General features: G+C 39.5%; 1 protein-coding gene across 4 annotated transcripts; it reads right to left on the bottom strand.

Moving 5' to 3' along the window:
• Positions 1-234: 234 nt before the first annotated feature.
• On the bottom strand, positions 235-8,323 carry C3AR1 (complement C3a receptor 1). 4 transcript variants are annotated; one of them, XM_037167869.2, is made up of 2 exons: positions 8,110-8,323; positions 235-3,410 (listed from the first exon to the last, which is right to left on the bottom strand). In XM_037167869.2, the coding sequence occupies exon 2, from the start codon at positions 3,378-3,380 to the stop codon at positions 1,932-1,934; it is 1,449 nt and encodes a 482-aa protein (XP_037023764.2). In that variant the 5' UTR covers positions 3,381-3,410; positions 8,110-8,323; the 3' UTR covers positions 235-1,931. The 4 variants fall into 4 exon arrangements, with proteins under 4 accessions (XP_037023764.2, XP_053518235.1, XP_037023765.2 ...); XM_053662260.1 differs by having other exon boundaries at positions 235-3,390; XM_037167870.2 differs by having other exon boundaries at positions 8,142-8,323.
• Positions 8,324-18,905: the final 10,582 nt, after the last annotated feature.

Below are 18,905 nucleotides of genomic sequence, written 5' to 3'. Positions count from 1 at the left end.
GTCCATTCATCTAATATACTATGTATTAACCTCAGGAGTTTGGGACTTACACCCAGGTCTTGTGAGATGTGTTAGCCCATTGCTATTAGAAGCCTAGCCCACTGCTATTAGAGCAAACCTACAGCTACTCACTATAAGATTTATTGGTTGCATATGTAGATATTATGATATATTCTGAGTGTCATACAATTAAAAGGATCCATGAATCTCTGAGCCTTGCAAGGAACCACGAGAAAGAAACCATTTATTTGCATCAAATATATAAGCAGATTAAAATAAAAGGTAGCTTGCAAATGTGCATCATATCAGGCATTACCTCACAGGGTGAAAGAATTCCTAGTTATTTGAAATTTCCTGTATAGCTCTTTGTAACAAATTTGTAATCCAGACCCTCACATCCATCATAGCAAGTCAAGAGCTTCTCATTTTTATCTTTTGATTAAATCAATGTATTCAGCATAGAAGGAGCTATGTCGAAGTGCAAGGAAACCTGAATTTTAGAGGTTTAACACATGGGTTTGTATTCAGAGAAAATGAGAAGGCGATAGGGAATCGAACAAAGCTTTTATAAAATGAAAGAAGGACAGAAGGAAAGCTATATGTCTATATGGTTGGAATGGAGAGAGGAAGTGGAAGAAAATGTGTGGTGATGAACGAATTAAACTGTGATGGTTAGTGAATATTGGGACTCTGGATAAAGAAAAAATATAAATCGGCTTGGATAAAGTTCTTCACCTTGCAAAACGGAGTCATTTTTATCATGTCTACAAAAATGATCAGCATAAGCCTATGACTTAGAAATATCATGGCAGATATCAGAAGAAACATCTCATGTCGTTGCAAGGGTTATCTCTGGGAAATGGGAGTGGGAGGAGGGAGTGGTTGGGCAGGGTGGGGCAGGAAACATCTCGTATTTCATTATAAACCTTGAATCTCTTTAAACCATGAGTACGTGTTATTTTGATGAAGTTTAATTAAAAAACCTAAAGATACAGCTGGTAATTATAGCGTGAAAGATCCATACCTTTTGGATTAATAAGTTTGATGGTGTCCTGGGAGGGTACTCAGTCATTTTCCAGTGATTTTAAACTTTTGAAATGAGAGGTTAGTGCAGGTACAAAGTGTAGTGTGTGAAAGAAGACTTAGAGGCAGGGGACGAATAAGGAACTAATGAATTCAAGGTCAGGAGAAGTTGGATGGCGCTATCAACCTGTAGAGTAAACGAATTGACAAAAGACCTCCTCAAAGGGCAGGGTACATCCCAGTCCACGAGTAAGTTGTTACATGTCAGTTGTTCGTGTTTGCACAGCAGATGATTGTTTAGTTGCAAGCTTGGAATTGTGTCCTTGGAAGCTTGGAATTGTGTCCTTGTCCATGAGTCTTCCACATGAGTGGCATTGTACTCTGCTCCAGACTCAGCTGCATAGACCCCTGTTTTCATAGGCGATTTCTTCTTGTGCTTTCTCTTTATTTACAACCATCCCACCACCAGCAGCAGTACAACAATAAAGCCATAGAATAAATTAATCATCTTTTACTCAAAGTTGGAGGAATTGGTTTTAAAATGAATCTGGAGAGGAATTTAGAGATATAAATAGTAACTTTAATGATGGATACATCATTTTACAGCAGACTAGGTTCTCATTCATTTCAGTAGGCTTAGTTTGGGATAGACAGACTAAGCTCTGCATTGACTCTCAAATTTAGCATTCATCAGAAACAAGGGACCTTGCTATCGTCTGGGGTGGGGCTGGAGAGTTTCCAGGTGCGGCTGATGGAACTAGTCCGGGACCCGCTCTGAAGACCTCTACACTGAGTCTTTGACGTTTTCTGAAATCCCTGCTCACCATGTCCCTTGTTCTTTTAGAAACATACCAATGGCACTTAGTGAATACCTAAGAAGCTCTCCTTGGGCCAAGTGTTCCATATTTTCACACGGCTCTACTGCTGTTTCTTTCTGAAAAGGTGTTTTGGGTACAGCTGGTAGAATGTGTGTGATCCTCACTGAAAGCTGCCTCCAGAATGCCCCTCATGGACTGCCTTGCTGTCTTCCTAAAATCTTTTCCCATGAAGGCATACAGGAAGGGATTCAAGCAACTATTGGCAGATGCTAGAGCAACAGACACATGGTCCAGGAAGTGCAGAGCTTCCCCAAAGGGAGTATGTGGGTCAATAAACAATAAGAGGACTCCAACAATGTGGTATGGGGCCCAGCAGACAAGAAAGACAAGTACCACCACCATGGACACTCGGAAGGTTTTGCTTCGAGACTTGGCAAAGCGGCCTCGTCGCATTCGGAAGAGAATGAGGCCATAACAGGTCAGCATGGCAATCAAGGGCAGCAGGAGACCCATCACTAGCCTAGTGATGGCCATTACTACCAGCGGTGTTGGAACTGGATTGTCATATGCAAAGAGGTCTTCATAATCATCCTCGAAATCTTGCGGTAGCTCAGCCATGTAGAAGGCATTACTAGAGGCAGTAGAGAAAGGCTCTAAATGGGTGGAGAGGAAAGCATCTAAGTTACTCAGTGGGTTAGTTCTGTGATCATCAGTGGGGAGGCCAACAGGGATTGTGGGTAAGCCCTCATCATCAGGTTTAATTAGTTTATGATATGGATGTTGATTAGATAATCTAGCCGAATCCACAGGGAGTGAATCTCCAGGAAGTCTCTGAAATGTTTGAGAAGGAAGGAGAGTAGTAGCTGTCCAAGGATGATCGTTAGTTTGTAAAGGGAAAGCATCTAACCTATCATCCATTTTTCCAGACAGCTGAACGATGGAGTTGTCAAAAGATCCATTTTCCGGTCCATCAAAGGTGAAGTTCAAATAGTCGAAGGAGCTATCGCCACCAAAATAGTAGCCGCACATATTTTGCTCGTCTACAGTGAACGTCTCCCGGTATATGAACACAGGCGTACACATTATAAGAGCCAGCACCCAGATACATACACAGATAACAAAGGCTGCCCTCACATTGCGGTGATTCTGGCACCAGATCGGCTTGAGCACCAAAAGACAGCGGTCCAGGCTAATGGTAGTCAGCAAGAAGACGCTGGCAAACATGTTGAGGATGATGATGGAGGGAATGAGCTTGCATAGGAGCCGACCGTAAGGCCAGTGTCCTTGGAGAGCCAAGTGAACCACAGAGAAGGGCAAGGAGAGGCAGCAGAGGAAGTCTGCCAGGGTGAGATGGAGAAACAAAACGGTGCTCACTGTCCACTTCATCTTTAGGCCAGCCACCCACAGCACCAGCCCGTTGCCTGGCAATCCCAATAAGAAAGTGAGGCTGAGGATGACCATGGAGAGAATCAGTTGGGGTTCATTCCAGGGCCGTGGATGTAGGTCAGTAGAATTGGTCTCATTAGGGAAAGACTCCATTGCTAAACTTCTGCAAAAAGATGGGCAAACCTGTTGAAAGTAACATTATCTTTTTAAAAAATCAGTATTCTTAGAAATCTAGCCTTCCCACATAATGATGTAGAACCACACAAGCCCCCTCACACTGTTTTAATTTGTATTCCTTGACTTCACACTGGATCACACAAAACACTCTCTGATAGGCCATTTAAATGTACTATACCAATTTAAATGTGTATCGAAATAATAACCTCATTTGGAAGTTTATATCAATGTATATTTCCCCTTTTTCTTGCACTTTCAATCTCTCGTTCTCTACTGGTTCCTTTCCTTACCCCACATTTTCTATTAAAAGCAAACGAATGGAAGGGCAGATGAAGTGCTTCTCAGATAAGGTCAAGTTAAAGGAGTTCATCATCACCAAGCCCTTCTTATATGAAATGTTAAAGGGACTTATCTAAGGAAAAAAGATAAAAAATATGTACAGTGAAAGGACATCAAACTCACAGCTATTAACCACCACACCTAAAAGAAAAGCAAACTAAGAGGACAGCTAGATCAGGAGTGGAAACATAGAAATGAAGATCTCAAGGAGGGTTAGCAACAGGGGAGTGGGAGGAGGAGAAGGGGGGAGAAGGTACAGAAAATAAGTAGCATAGACGGTAGATAGAAAATAGATGGGGGGCAAGAATAGCATGGGAAATATAGAATCTAAAGAACTTGAGACACATGGTCATAAACTAAAGGGAGGGAATGGTAGGGGTGGGGGGTGCAAGGCGGAGGGGAAGGAAGGGGGGAATAGAACAACTGTAATGGCATAATCAATAAAATATATTTTAAAAAAATGAAACAAAACAAAAATGAGTCTAATGGACAAACAAACAATAACTTCTATATCAGGGGTTCTCAACTTTAGATCCATGAAAGGGGTTTGAGAAAGTCCATTATCACCTCAAATGATATAGAATATTTTACTTTTTAGTATATGTGCTGCCGAAGCGAGCACTAGAATATTTTACTTTTATACATATTTTTATTTCCTTGAGGGCAAAAGATTCATCTATTGCCTGCACCAGATTTTCAAAGGATCCATCATCACTACAGAAAAAGGTGTTCTAGACTCAGTTATGTCTTTTAGGTACAAGCTCAGCTTTTTGCTGTCCAATTTCTCGAGAGTTGTTTACACCCTTGGCATTGATTTTCTCACTACCCACTATTTCTTTCTTATTTATTTATTTAGCATTGAATGTAACAGTAATAACTGCTTTATTATTACAGAAGCAGAAAATATGCATGAAAAAATTTGGAAAATATGGACAAGTAAGAAAAAGAAAATAAAAATGTCATATTCCACCAGTTAGTGAGTACTACCTTAGCACCTTAATTTACACCCTCTGGATCTTTCATGTTATACTATACTATATTATATTATATTACATTAATATACACACTTGTATATATGTATGTATACTTTTTGTTAAGCAAAGTTTAACAAACTTATTATGTCCTATGTGTATATTTGTTCTTAATAATTTTTAATTGTGGTAAAATACATGTAAATAAAATTTATCATCTTAGCTGTTTTTAAGGGTTCAGTTCAGTAGTGTTAGATATACTCACATTATTGTGCAAAATCCAGACCTTTTTCACCTTGCAAAACTGAAACTCTATGTCTATTAGGCAACTTTCTACTTGCCCCCTTGCCAGCCCCGGAAACCACCCTTCTATTTTCTGTTTATGTTTATATTTAGAATCATATGGCCTTCCTCTTTGTTGTGTGACTAGCTTCTTTCACTTAGCATAATGTCCTTAGGATTCACCCATGCTGTAGCGTGTGTCAGAATTTCCAACAGTGGGGTGATTGCTGGAGGCTGGGGCCCAGGTGGGCTAAAGGGGAATGGGAAAAAATACCATAAAGATTAAATATAAATAATTTTCTTTGTTATTAAGGCTGAAAAACATTCCATTGTCTGCATAGGCCACATTGTGGTTATTCACTCATTATCTGTCAACGGACATGTGAGCTGCTTCCGGCTCTTAGCTGTGGGGAACGACGTCTGTGGACGAGGGTACAAGTGCCTGTCATTTTATGAACGGCTTTCTTTTTCTCAGGCAGCGGTCTCCCCTGATACAACACAATTGCACCGGAAGGAATACTCAATCTTTATTCAATTCTCCAAATGCCCCCAAAGTATCTTGTCTAGCTGATTTGCCCACAGTTTTATCCAATGCAGGATCACGCTTGCTTGCATCAGGATGTTATGTTTTTTACGTCCGAAATTAGCCTGGTTTCTGTTTTTCAAAGATACTGGCTTGTTTGGGGGTCTGTTGTTTTTACCACTCACTTCTCAAATCATGAATTCTCCTTCTGCTTCGATCACTTTGCTGAAATTACCTCTAAGTAACATGTCCAAGCATCTTTTTCTCTGTTTCCATCCTCCAGAATATAATACACATCATTTGATACATTAACCCCTCAACACTCTCTTCTCTTGGCCTCTGTGACAATATCCTCCCCTAATGCTCAACATTCCTAAAAACATCCCTTACTTTGTAGCTTTTCTGAAGAGCTCAATGTTCCAAGTTAATGCCATTTTCTGTTCCTTGGCTTCTATCTGCACTTGTTTCCTTTACCTTAACCTCCTCTTCCCTCCATCTTTAATCTCTGCCTGTTAAAGTCTAGCTGTTCTTCAAGATCCAGTTCAAACACCATATTTTCCCTGGAACTTCCTCTAGTAATTTCAATCAGAAGTTAGTTCTTCAGCCTCTTAAATTTCTTTTGAGTGTGTTGTTTGAACCTCTTTTCTTTCTTTCTTATTTTATTTATTTTTAGAGAGAAGGGAGAATGAAAGGGAGACAAACCTTAATGTGTGGTCACCTCTCACATGTCCACAACTGGGGACCTGGCTGGCGACCTGGCTGGCGACCCAGGCATGTGCCCTGGCTGGAAATGGAACTGGCGACCCTTTGCTTTGCAGGCCAGTGCTCAATCCACTGAGCCACACCAGTCAGGGCTGAACCTCTTTTTGTATTCTCTGTGAAATGATACATTTTATCCTGTATTGTAATGATTATGGTAGCTGTTCTATTTACCATTTTGACTTTAATTTCATGGTGGTAAAAAAATGAGTCTTGTCCCTAAATACTTGTTCCACAGAATTTAGCACAATGCCTTATGACATAAAGATTAAACATTACTTGAATGAATGGATGTTCATTTGGGGGAGGGTGTTACTTTTTCTTTTGACAAAGTTTAGAATTCTATTTTTATCCACTTAATACAGTCAGAACGCTCTTTTCTAACTTCCTTTTTATTTTCCAGTTCCCAGTTCCTAGGGGCTATTCCTTCCAGAGACCACAAATATTTTTGTAACAAGGAAATAAGTTCTGCTGAGTTAATAAAATGTCCTCAGAAGGTTTTGAATAATTAGCAGAAGTTAAAATAACTGAGTCAACAACATAACAATTTAAAAGCGTTATTCTCATTCCCTTCTCTGTAGCCTTACCTACTCAAATATCCAAGTGCTGCCGTGTTGTGCCTGGTAGAGACCCTGACCCCCGCTCCGCTCCAGCACACACATCCACGCACAGATCCATAAAATACTGAGGGGGAGATAGAGTTGCAGAATGCTAGGACTGAAAATAAACTTAGCAATCCTCTCACCCTGTCTCTACGTTTATTTTGCAGTTTTTGAAATTGATACTCAGCAACTTAGTTGACTTTTACACATACACCCAGAAGGGCTCTCAGACACTGATACTGTTTTCACCCTGAAGAATCATGTAACTGATTCTTCAGAGCCTTTGGTACCATTAACAAGGAGTAAGGCACCAAGAACCGTACAAATTGAAGTGTTCAAGACTGACAAAAGCAAAATTCCAATATAAAGCAAGTGAATAATCCAGTAAGAGCTATTTTAAATATTACATATTATCTGCCTTGAAATGAAACTATGTATAAATAAGAATTTTAAAGTCTTTCAGAACTTGATCTTTTTTATGACTCTCCAAGTGTTTTGACTAAAATATATCTCTACATTTAAGAAAAATAGAGAATTTTTAGTTTTATTTTTAATACTCGTTTGACTGACAATAACTTAAAATGTTGGTAAAATTTGAAACTAAAATTCAACTATGACAGGAAAAGCAAATTCCAGAACCAAATTCTAATATAGTATAACAGTCAGTGGCAAGAAGGAATAAGTAAAACGGTAAATACAAATAAGACATACAATAAGAATATATATCCATACATATATATAGTAGGTAATAATGATTTGAAAAACCAAACTATTGGGGAAGACTGGAATCAAAGGTCAGAAGGAGAAACATAGCCAACCTAAGAGAAGGGAAAATGACATCAGTTTAGAATGAATGTATTAAGAATAAAGATAAATAGCTCTGGCTGGTGTAGCCCAGTGGATTGAGCACAGGCCGGTGAAGCAAAGGGTTGCCAGTTCCATTCCTTGTCAAGGCATATGCCTGGGTTGCGGGCCAGGTCTCCAGTAGGGGACACATGAAAGGCAACCACATGCTGATGTTTCTCTCCCACTCTTTCTCCTTCCCTTCTCCTCTCTCTAAAAATAAATAAAAAATATTAAAAAAAAGAATAGAGATAGAGTGTGGAATATTTAGAAGAAGAAAGGCCCACATAGGGACAAAACAAAGGAAATATAAGTTGGGAAGGAATAAGTGGAAATAGAAGAGAATGACCCTCCAACCACGATGTATAATAAGAAAAATAAGCTACCTGCTAGTCTTCGGGGATGCAGGGTTTCTTACCAGAAACTCGAGACAGCAACTGAAGCCTCCAGCACCAATCTGGAGGCGTCCACAAGTCCTGTCTGTCTTCACACTTAACCACAACTAAGTCATGAAGTATATTTAGGGAATTTGCTGAGATGTTTGTTTTTCTTCTCTCTTCGTTTGTGTTGATAAATGGAACGCCACACTTTTGACTGCTTTCTGACTTCACAGGAAGAGTTTCAAAATGAGTCATTTCTAAGTGTATCAGATAAAAAAGTAAGAAACAGAAGTGGGCAAGCACCCTTCTGAGAAATTTTTTTGCAGGACAGAGCATGGTTAGAAAGAATTTCTTTATGTAAGCTACCCACTTTGTAAATTTTTTTCCTGATTTTTTTCTTTTCTTTTCTTTTTGTCTTAGAAATGCAACAAAATGACCTATGATATGCGAGGGTCGGGGACAGAAATTGGGGCAATGACCTGCACAATCCCATGCAATTAATTCTCAAGTAACATCTCTTAAATGCTTAACATGTTTAAAGAAATGTGCCATGCCAAAATCAAATAAATTAAACTATGTTCTTATCTGCTGAGACTCACAATCTTGTAGAAATAGGCACCCATACACACACACACACACAAACAGTAATGAAACCCAGACTATAATGACATAAATATCAAGAGAAGTAAAACTGTAGAATATAGTGGTATCACCAAAACACCAGCCCAGCTCCCTGCCACATGAAAGCCAATACTCAAGGGGCAGATGCTGATGTATAAGAAAGTGGTTTATTTTTAGGTGCCAACGTCCTGGAAGATGGGGGATCTCATCTCTCAAAGCCTAGCTCCTGGGCAGAGTTTCTTGTTTTTGTTTTTGTTTTTTTAAAGATTTTACTTACTTATTTTCAGAGAGAGGGGAAGGGAAGGAGAAAGAGAGGGAGAGAAACATCAATGTGTGGTTGCCTCTCACGTGCCCTCCACTGGGGACCTGGCCTGCAACCCAGGCATGTGCCCTGACTGGGAATGGAACCAGCAGCCCTTTACTTCGTAGTCACAACCCACTGAGTCACACCAGCCAGGGCCAGGGCCAGGCGGAGGTTTTCATGAGGAGAAAGAAGAGGAGCAGAACAAAGAGGTTAAAGGAGGGGGTTGAAAAGTTCTCTCTGTGCAGATGATCATGGTCCACTCCCAGAAGGCAAGTGACGGCCCGGTGCACATCATCCTGGTTTAGTCATCCTGGCTCCATGGATGAAGGTCCCAGAGCCCGGATGCTTGAAGGTCAGAGTTCGTATCTTTTGACGTTAGTTCCTAGGGCTCTCTTGCTTTAAATTGTTGTTCAATTACAATGGACTCCATTTTTCCCCCAATTACTCTCCCGTCCTACCCACCCCCGACCTCCCACATTTAATCCTCCCCCCAACACCCCATTGTCTTTGTCAGTGGTCCTTTACACGTGTTACAACCATGCTGTGCATCTATAAGCTACATATTAGTCAAAATCAGCACTTACAGAAATAATGTCAGGAGAATGGTGGGATGGGTTACAATTTCCCACTGTTAAAATTTTCCACTGTTACAGCCGATTTGGATGTACTTAGCCTGGGGCAATCTAAGAAAGTCTTACGGTAGAAATAAGATCTGAGTAGGTCCTTAAAAAACACACAGGAGTCCTATTGGCAGAAAGAGATGACAAGCTGGAGTGTGCAAGGGGAGCACAGTCAGAGGCAGTGGGTGGGAGAGTCGTTTCGGCACGGGGGCACCAGCTCGAGTCCGGGGAGCTGGGCTGTGTTTCGTCATGAAACAGAGCGTAAGGCTGAAGTGGGACTGAGCAATGACTCCTGCTCAAACTGTATATCACAAAGAATCCTCACCCATATCACTCTGGTACATATGCATATGAACTAAAGTTTATTTGGGTCAAAATAAGTGAACATTCTTGCCTGTGGTAAGGGCTTCAATCCATACTAATCAACTTATTGTCCAAACAATACTATCTGCTTCTCTGCTTGTTTGCAGTCAAATCACTTTGAAATAGTTTTGGGGGAAAGACCCAAGAAAAATGGCAAGAGTTGAGTTTTATTGTCTTATCTATTTGTTTATTTCCACTGTCATTATCTGATTATCAGAGTAACACATATTTATTAAAAATGATTAATTGAAATAATACAGAAGTGTAAAGGGTAAAAGAATGAAAGATTTTATTTTCAATTCTACTGCCTGGGAGTAACTACTTCAAGGCTCCTTTTATGTCTGACAATCTATAACCCTCCCGTTTGATCGGAGGGGGAGAAGCTGAAAGTGCATTTCAAGCAAGAGGGAGACATGAGCACATACTAAGGTGGAGGTGAGCCCAGACGTGCGTGAATGGCTCAGTAGAGTGGTTTGGTTGGAGTAAACAGGGCATACTTAGGACTAATGAAAGCTATGTACTGGACGCCTGAGTTAGGATCCCAGCTCCGCCACTTACTAACTGTATGAATAACTGTACAGAAGTTATTCAAACTCTGTGTTTTTATTTCCTCACCTGCCAAACAAGGATTGTGCCAGTGTCGTCCATTGATCCCCAAAGCCCATTCCCATCTTTCCATACTATCTCTGTCCTGGAAGCCCGCGTGCTACCTGTCCTAGAGTTTTCTCCCCAGTGGGGTCTGAAGAGGCTCTGCCGGAGGGGCGTGGTCACGAGCTGTCGGAGAATGAAGGGAAAGGGCAATCATTGCATTTGATGCTGGAACTTAGTTTGTGCACAGAGGCTGCAAATCTATTTTAAAAGTAAAAGAACAAAAACTATAGAAGAGAATAAGCATTAAAACTATTAAAAATGAAAGAGGGAGAAGGAGAGAGATTGAGACCGAAAGGGAATCATATAGCTCTCGGTTTCTGAAGCGGCAGAAAACTCTGGTGGGCTCCTAGGTGGAGACGCAGTGTGGCCGTGGCGGCGGCCGTGGGCTCTGGCAGGTTTAGCAGTTTCGGCAGCAGCCACGGGCCTGGAAGTTCCTGGGTTCTGGCCAATCAGCAGAAAAAAGCCCCCAGCCTCAAAGGCAATTTAACCATTCTAGATAATACCCTTTTCCACTTTTCTCTTCCAATTTTAGGCAAATAGCCTCCTGCAGTTTTTTATCATCTTCTCCTTTATTTTTCTAGTCCTTCCTATACTTTTGTATCCAAGTCCTTGTATTAAATACCCTGTTTGAAGTACCTATAATGGTTTCTATACTCCTGGCTGGGCAATGACTAAATCAAATATTTGCTGTACCTATTCTATAGGATCATTAATGTGAATAAATTAACACATGCAAAGCATGTATAACAATAAATGTTAGCAATGATTATGTCAAAAAATGAATGTGGCTTGTAGTTACCCACTAGAGCACAACTAGTCCCTCATCTTGGACGTGTTGCGAGTTATCAGTAGAATGTTCCCTTCCCTTTCTGTCAAATCAAATTCCAACACATGTCCCTTGATGATGAAGATTAGACGCACTCACTGCTCTCTCTAACATAACTGCCTAACTATGCACGTAGTTACAGCAAAACCAAGTAGGAACATAAATGGAAGAACAAAGCCACCCAGAAACTAAAGTAACTCCATTGAAAATTAAATTAAAAAAACTGTATAATAACATGCCATCTAATATACTTGGAACAACAAGTGTCCAGTGCGCTTATGTTTAGATCTGGAAGAAATCAGCCATATTTGGCATAAAAAAAATCATTCCGATCTGAATGGTTTAAAGAAAATTTAACAAACTTGGCTTCATCAATGAATTTTTTGGCTACCGATGTTCTATTGTAGTATGTATCTAGGACAGTGAAGGAAGGGAGACTGAAGGGGTAGGAAATTGAGTTAAATTAACACGTTTTGTGAGTTTAGATACAAAAAAATGAAAGTGGACAAAGGATTATTTAGAAGAGGTCTTTGTTTTCTTTCTCCTTTGCCTCTCCTTCCCCATTTCATGTCCAGGAATACACATGTAAAAGAATGTGGTGTGGTACAGATGTCCTGCGTTAGAAAACCATTCATTTTTACCCTCCGTGTGGCGAGACACCTAGTTCTTCACCTCGAGTGTGCTTCCTTTCCTTTCACACAGTTGACACCACTCTGACACTCTAGTAGCCAAACATGTGGGTTTTTATATTTCCTGCACCACAATTCTGTGACGCCAGCTGGATTTCGCAGAATCTATCTCAACTCTAACACTATCTGCAGATAGTGTCAGATATCAGATTTTATGGCCTCAGTCCCACAAGACTGACCCCCGCCACAGATGCCAATCTCAACTGGTAGGTCCCCTGGATAAGCTACAACTTCAGCTCTACTTCGCTACGAATCAGAGGTTTCCATTCGCACCTCCTGCCCTTGGTGTTGAGTGGCTCACAGGACTCAGGGAAACAATTACATTTACCAGATTGCTGAAGGACACGATGAAGGACGAGGCGGACAGACAGATGGAGAGACACATAAGCTGAGGTCTGGGGGAGTTGGGATCACCGGAGCTTCCGTCCATGTGGAGCTGGGGCTGCTTCATTCTCCCAGTGTGGGTGAGTTCACCTCCCTTGAAGCTCTCCATACCCTGCACTTCTGAGATTTTTTGGAGGCTTTATTATGTAGATATGAGCAATCGCTAACTCCATGTTCAGCCCTTTTCCCTTCTCAAGAGAGTCTGGGGCAGAAGGTGGGACCAAAAAATTTTAAGCTTCTAATCATGGCTTGGCCTTTCCACTGACTGACCAACTCTCATCCAGGAACCACCCAGCAGCCCACCCCAAGTTGCCTCATCACAACAAAACGCACGCCCGTCATTTAGAAAATTACAAGGCTTTCAGGAGCCCTGTGTCATGAATGGGATCAAAGACCAAATATCAGAACAAAAGATGCTTCTAGTGCTCTTATTAGTTAGGAACTTACAAGGATTTTGGAGCCCTGAGTCAGGAACTGGGGGAAGAGACCAGGATGTAAATTTTTTATAAATCACACACACCCATTTCAGGTGAAATAAATGCTCCTTCTAAATCTCTTCAAATAATTTTACACAGGCCACATTTGTCAGCCATTTCGGGGAAAATGGTGTTGAAATGGTAACTCCATTCTAGTTGTCTTCTCTGTTGTATAGCTCCTGAAATACTAATAATGAATGTGTCAGTGTTTATATTTCCCTAAACAAACATGATAATTTTTATTTCAGGAGTAATTGGAGGCTTATTAACCAGACACTGTGTTATATTTCATTGACTGACTTTATTGAACTTTCACAACACTTGAATGATGAGATAGGCACTAATATTGGTATCTTATTGCCCAGAGGGACACTGATGATGCAAAAAGACTAATAAGTTGTCCAGGTTCACACCACAATGTCAATGAGAGAATTAGAACCAGGTATTTGGCCTTCAGAAACTATGCTCCTAGCCACCATGTTCTCTGTAAGAGTTAATGCAGTCCATTCTCCACCTTGTTTTATGTGTGTCTCTCTTAAAGACATTTCTTAAAGATTGTATTTATTTATTATTTCAGAGAAAGGGATGGAGAAAAAGAGTTAGAGAAACAGTGATGTGTGGTTGCCTCTTGCATACCCCCTACTGGGGACCTGGCCTGCAACCCAGGCATGTGTCCTGACTGGGTGGTTTGCAGGCCAGCACGCAATCCACTGATCCACACCAGCCAGGGCTGTTTAAAGACATTTTAATTAATATATATTGTTGATTCATTGACATTGACCTCTCCAACCAACAATAGCAAATTTCATTCATGCCTGAGTGAAATTTATCTAACATGTATTTTCTCCATAAGGCACATCTCAGCCCTCTTGCACTTAGGAACACTACACAGCACTCCAGCACTATGCTTGAAGGCCATTTTAAACAGCAAAATCATCAAGAAAAAGCACAAAAGTGCAAAAAAATTGACACTAAATAGACCTAGACACTAAAGGACACTTGCTTACAATGTGAAAACCGAAACAGGAAGGCAGGGTGACACCTTGTGTGACCCCAGCTGTGTGAGTGCATGTCCAGGGACTCTTGTTTCTTTGCCACCCTGTGCATGTCCCGGAAAAGCTGGAAAAGCTCAGTGGATATTGATTTTGTGGTTACAGATAGATTTCAGTGAACAGGAAAATTCACACATATGGAATCCATGAATAATGAGGACCTCCTGTAACTGCTAAAACTCTCGAATATTCTATTTTCTAGATAGAGAAGTTCAAGGAAGAAGAAATGAATTACTGAGGCAGAAATGCGTAATGGCTAAAGACCTGGGCTTAAAGACATTTAGATCCATGTCTGCCACTTGCAAGAGTGGGAAATTTACTTAATGACACTGCATCAGTTTCTTTAACCTGTAAAATGGGAGGGACAATAATAGTATCCATTCCTTGTGAGGATTAATGGTATAATGCACACAATCATGTAGAATAATACTCAGTACTTAACTAATGTTAGTCATGACGATAATTCAAACATAGGCATAGGAATACTAATAGTACATTCAAACATTTAAAAATAAGGTATAGGTAGCTGTTGTGTTGGTATTAGAAAGTTAGGGTTTTTCCTCTGACTGAAAAGTTAGGGTTGCAGCTGTGGGAGAAACTTCCAGCCTCACAGGAGAATTCAATGGAGAGACCCACAGGGTCCTGGTACATACACAAATTCACCCACCTGAGAATCAGCACCAGAAGGGCCCAATTTGCTTGTGGGTAGCAGAGGAAGTGACTGAAAGCCAGCTGAGAGATGAGCAAGTGGCATTGTTCCCTCTCAAACCCCTCCCCCACATCCAGTGCCACAACACAGTAACATGGGTTGCCCCACCCTGGTGAATACCTCAGGCTCTGCTCCTTACTACATAACAGGTGCACTGAGACAAAAAAATATGTCCCAAATGAAAGAACAGATCGAAGCTCCAGAAAAAATACAACTAAGTGATGAAGAGCTAGCCAACCTATCAGATGCAGAGTTCAAAACACTGGTAATTGGGATTCACACAGAAATGGTTGGTCGTGGTTGCAAAATAGAAGTAGTGAAGGCTATGCAAAGTGAAATAAAGAAAAATGCATAGGAAACCAACAATGATGGGAAGGAAACCAGGATTCAAATCAGCGGTTTGGAGCAGAAAAAAGAAATAAACATTCAACCAGAACAGAATGAGGAAACAAGAATTTTGAAAAATGAGGAGAGGCTTAGGAATCTCTGGGACAACTTTAAACGTTTCAACATCTGAATTATAGGGGTGCCAGAAGGAGAAGAGGAAGAGCAAGAAATTTAAAACTTCTTTGAAAAATAATGAAGGAGAACTTCCCCAATCTGGCAAAGGAAATAGACTTACAGGAAGTCCAGCAAGTTCAGAGAATCCCAAAGAAGCTGGACCCAAGGAGGCACACACCAAGAACATCATAATTACATTACCCAAGATTAAAGCGACAGAGAGAATCTTATTTTAAAAATATATTTTATTCATTATGCTATTACAGTTGTCCCATTTTCCCCCTTCACTCACCTCCGCCCTGCACACCCCTTCCACTTACATTCCCCACGTTTAGTTTATGTCCATGTGTCATACTTTAAGTTCTTTAGCTTGTACATTTCCCATACTATTCTTACCCTCCCCCATCTATTTTCTATCTACTGTCTATGCTACTTATTCTCTGTACCTTTTTCCCCCCTTTCCTCCTCCCACTTCCCTGTTACTAACTCTCCAGTGATCTCCATTTCTGTGGTTCTGTTCCTGTTCTAGTTGTTTGCTTAGTTTGTTTTCGTTTTTGTTTTAGGTGTGGTTGTTAACAATTGTGAGTTTGCTGTCATTTTACTGTACATATTTTTTATCTTCTTTTTCTTAGATAAGTCCCTTTAACATTTCTTATAAGAAGGGCTTGGCGATGATGAACTCCTTTAACTTGACCTTATCTGAGACGCACTTTATCTGCCCTTCCATTCTAAATGAAAGCTTTGCTGAATAGAGCAATCTTGGATATACGTACTTGCCTTTCATGACTTGGAATACTTCTTCCCAGCCCAAGAAGGAGAGAATATTAAAAACAGCAAGAAAAAAGGAGACAGTTACCTACAAAGGAGTTCCCATAAGACTGTCATCTGATTTCTCAAAAGAAATCCTGTAGGCAAGAAGGGACTGGAAAGGAGCATTCAGGAGCTTATCATCTAATTTTCTTTTTATTATTTTATTTTATTTTAATTGTTGTTCAAGTCAAGTACAGTTTTCTGCCTTTTACTCCCATCCCAGCCCACCCCCCCAGCCCTCCCCACCTCCCTCCCATTAACACCCCTCCCCCTTGTTTTTGTCCATGTGTCCTTTATACTAGTTCCTGTAAATCCTTCCCCTTTTCCCCTGAAATTCCCTCCCCTCTCCCCTCTGGTGACTGTAAGCCTGTTCTCTATTTAAGTGTCTTTGGTTATATTTTGCTTGTTTGTTTGTTGTGTTGATTAGGTTCCTGTGAAAGGTGAGATCATATGGTATTCATCTTTCACCACCTGGCTTATTTCTCTTAGCATAATGCTTTCCAGTTTCATCCATGCTGTTGCAAAGGGTAGGAGCTCTTTCTTTCTTTCTGCTGCATAGAATTCCACTGTGTAAATGTACCATAGTTTTTTTTATTCATTCATTTAATGATGGGAACCTAGGTTGCTTCCAGCACTTGGCTATTGTAAATTTATGTCCCTCTCCTAGAGCAAGGGACATAAAGAATAAACAATGCGATTTCATCAAAATAAAAAGCTTCTGCATGGATAAAGAAAACAGTATTAAAATAAAAAGAGGACCAACTGTATGGGAAAACATATTTGCCAATGATACCTCAAACAAGGGTTTAATTTCCAAAATAGATAAAGAACTCACACGTCTCCACTCTAAGAAGACAAGCAACCCGATTAAAAAATGAGCAAAGGACTTATCACGCAATTTTAGACACAGGATGCTACCAGTCCCTCCCAAGAACCCTGTTCCCACCCTGATCTCCCTTTTATATCATTCCACTCCATCCACTCACAGTTGGGAATTTTGTGTTTTTATTTTCCTTACATTTAAAAAATGACTTTACCATCTAAGCGTATTTCCTAAAACTGTACAATTTTAAATTTGTCTGTTTTGGAACATCGTGCAAATGGACAATTTTTGTTGCTGTTAACTTACTTTCCCTCCATTCAACATTATGCTTCTGTGGTCTACTCAGAATGCTGCACAAAGCAAGTGGTTTATTCATGTTCACCATGTACACTGTCCCGTTACATACGCAGTGAAGGAAGGAAACTGGACTTAGGGTGGTAAACACGCAATTCAATATACAGGGGGCATGTTGCAGAGTGTACTCTTAAAACCTGTATAATTTTATTAATTAGTGTCACCCATAAATTCAATTATAAATAAATATTAAAATAAATAATTAAAAATTTTATTTTAAAATAAAATATTAAAAATAAAAATAAAAAATAAAAATAAAATTAAAATATTTATTTTAAAAAGGGTTTTATTTATTTATTGTTAGAGAGGAGGGAGAAAGAGAGGCAGAGAAACATCCACTGGTTGCCCCCAACGGGGGATCCAGGCATATGTCCTGACCAAGAATCAAGCCAGTCACATTTTGATTTGCATGCAGGCTTGCACTTGATCCACTCAGCCACACCAGCCAGGACTAAAATATTTATTTTTTAAAATTAAAACACTAATACATGATCATTGTAGAAAGCAAATGTAGACATATATGAAGTAAAAAAGTTCAAATCCATTCTCCACTTCTCCTCCTCCCAAAGCCATTTTGCAGGGGGTGACAGCTACTAAATGTAGCTGTGTGTTTTTTTTCGAATATTCGCTATGTACTTGTAAGTGTGTGTGTATGTGTGTTCTGTTTTTGATCATTGAACACATTCATTTTAAACATACACGTGATTCTGCAACTCATATCACTTAGTAACTTATCAGGTCATTTCTTTTGTATTTAATTTTTACCTCTTGGAATCCCATTCTCTACTTTATTGTTACAAAATATTTAAAACAGACAAATAAGTATACAAAAATATAATTGACATCAGCTTTATCAAGTTGTAACTGATCAACTTTATTAAGGTCTTAATAGTTTGCTATATTCAGGTCAGGTATTTTTACAAGATATATATATACTCCTTCCCCCAATTAAAAAAAAATTTTTTTTATTCCCCCAATTTTTTATCTCCCTCTTTTCCCCAGCACAATCACTTTTCTATACTTTCATTAAATATGTAGAGCTCCATAAGCAATATGTACTTTTTATTTTCATGTTTTAAAATTTTATGTGAATAGTTCTTGATTTACTCTTACAAGTTATTACTATTATTCTAAGAGTAACATAAAGAAGGGTATAAGATAAAAACTAGTGTCCCTTCCTTTCCCTTTTCTATTTCCCAGAAGTAACAGCTTCTGTTAAGACTTTGGGCTATGGTTCTGTAACTATGTTATGTTTACCAAACCTAAATATTTTATATTCATTTTTCAATACAAATGACTTAATATTATACTTTTTCTTCTGAGCCTTGCAATTTTCACTTATCAATTTACTTTTTCACATTGGAACATACAGATCAATCTCAATTTTTAACAGGTACATAATACTTTATTGATCTATGTACCACTTATTTATGGAATTGATCAATTTCAGATTGATGGACATTTAGATTATTTTCATTTTTAATTACAAAAATTCTGCAATAAATATTTCATATATGTTTGAGTACTCATGAAGGGATCTTTATGGTTTATATTTGATGAAAAATGAATGTGCATACAAAAGCATATGAGTGTGCTATTTTTGAACCAGTATTTTGGGT

The sequence above is a fragment of the Artibeus jamaicensis genome, unplaced genomic scaffold, assembly GCF_021234435.1.
Source record: "Artibeus jamaicensis isolate MK-2021 breed Jamaican fruit bat unplaced genomic scaffold, CSHL_Jam_final contig_233, whole genome shotgun sequence".
NCBI classification, from domain to species: Eukaryota; Metazoa; Chordata; class Mammalia; order Chiroptera; family Phyllostomidae; genus Artibeus; species Artibeus jamaicensis.
This window is presented reverse-complemented; position numbering and strand designations above follow the sequence as displayed.

Bases quoted from the DNA above. Each gene is read 5' to 3' on its own strand.
- C3AR1 (XM_037167869.2), bottom strand. From the start codon at position 3,380: ATGGAGTCTTTCCCTAATGAGACCAATTCTACTGACCTACATCCACGG.